Source organism: Echinococcus granulosus (genome assembly GCF_000524195.1).
Source record: "Echinococcus granulosus chromosome Unknown EG_S00275, whole genome shotgun sequence".
NCBI lineage: Eukaryota > Metazoa > Platyhelminthes > Cestoda > Cyclophyllidea > Taeniidae > Echinococcus > Echinococcus granulosus.
This window is the reverse complement of record NW_020170655.1, coordinates 14,674-15,853: the sequence shown is the minus strand read 5'-3', so window position 1 is coordinate 15,853 and position 1,180 is coordinate 14,674. Positions and strand designations below refer to the sequence as shown.

At 41.9% G+C, this 1,180-nt stretch overlaps 1 protein-coding gene across 1 annotated transcript in view; it reads right to left on the bottom strand. All coding sequences in view use genetic code 11, as the record gives it.

Annotated features, from left to right (window-relative positions):
• EGR_10813 (hypothetical protein) overlaps positions 1-663 on the bottom strand; it is a gene marked incomplete at both ends in the record, with an annotated part of 3,411 nt that extends 2,748 nt beyond the window's left edge. Inside the window, one exon of the mRNA XM_024500062.1 lies at positions 459-663. Coding sequence (XP_024345521.1) covers positions 459-663 — 205 coding nt within the window. The remainder of the gene's footprint in view (positions 1-458) is intronic.
• Between the last annotated feature and the right edge of the window lie 517 nt (positions 664-1,180).

Below are 1,180 nucleotides of genomic sequence, written 5' to 3'. Positions count from 1 at the left end.
CAAAATGCTTTAACTATTGGTTAGTTACCACATATATTATTTGCCAAAATTAAGAACCTCACCCCTCCTTTTGTAATGCATAGGTCTTTCGTTAGGTCAAAAGCGAATCCTAACGATTAAAGTCCTCCTGTCTAATGACCAGATATTTTATTAAGACAGAACAGTAGAAATTCAAGGGTGTGTCAGAAGATTTGAACGAGAGGTGTACATCTTCATCCGTAAATTCTACGGGTTCAAGCTTCGCTTCTGCAGCATTATATTCAGCAGAAGATAAGAAACAGTCATCGTGCAGCAAATGCGGGGATTCCAGAGTTGCATAAACTTATGGGCGGATGCGGTTTAAGCAGTGATTACTTTGCAAATGACATTGTACAATTTAAGAGCAGCAGAAATAAGCGCTTCGATAAATTTGTGTAGCCTTTGACATTAAGTAGGCACAATCAAACTCTGAGGTAAACATCTTTTCATAGTGGACGTCACCGTAAGAATTCTAGTTAATACTGCTACCACTGAGGTGGCATGCAAATTGGCCATGAGATCTGTTGAAGTAGGCTCAGAAGGAGGTTGTGCATACAGATTCGGAGGTGCAGCTTCAAATTGATATCCTGAAGTGAGATGTACTGCTGTTATCTTGATTCTGAATTTCAACTTCTTCGCAATCATTCAAACATGGTGTTCGACTGCCTGCTGTTTGACCTCTACCAGCACTTTAGTGAGGCACTTTACCTGCTGTCAGTCACTAGGATTGAAAACTGGCGGATTTCGTCTGGTCTGGTCGTTGTGGGCGGCAAGTAAAGGGCTTGCTACCTGCCTTTAAGGCACGGTCTGTCAAATGCCGCAGATGCACAAGTGTCATTTCTTTGAGGCGAGTGCTCAGTGGAGAAAATAATGGAATTCAGTACCCCCATTGCCCGTTGCAGGTCTTGCGTCCCTACGTGGTCCTTCGTAATTTGTTATCACATGGTGCGGAGGCTGTTTAGCTAGCCGAATTAAGCACTTTTTACGAACTTGTATAGCACCTCTCCTCCCTTGATCACATCCCATAAATACGAGAAGTCGCTTATAATGAAAGGCAGACTTTACATCTTTCTTCTGCAGGCGAACAAAGGTATAAACAACAAACGTATAAATAACAACGTTCTTTTCTTTTAGTAGTTAGGTTTGAATTACTGTTGCCACT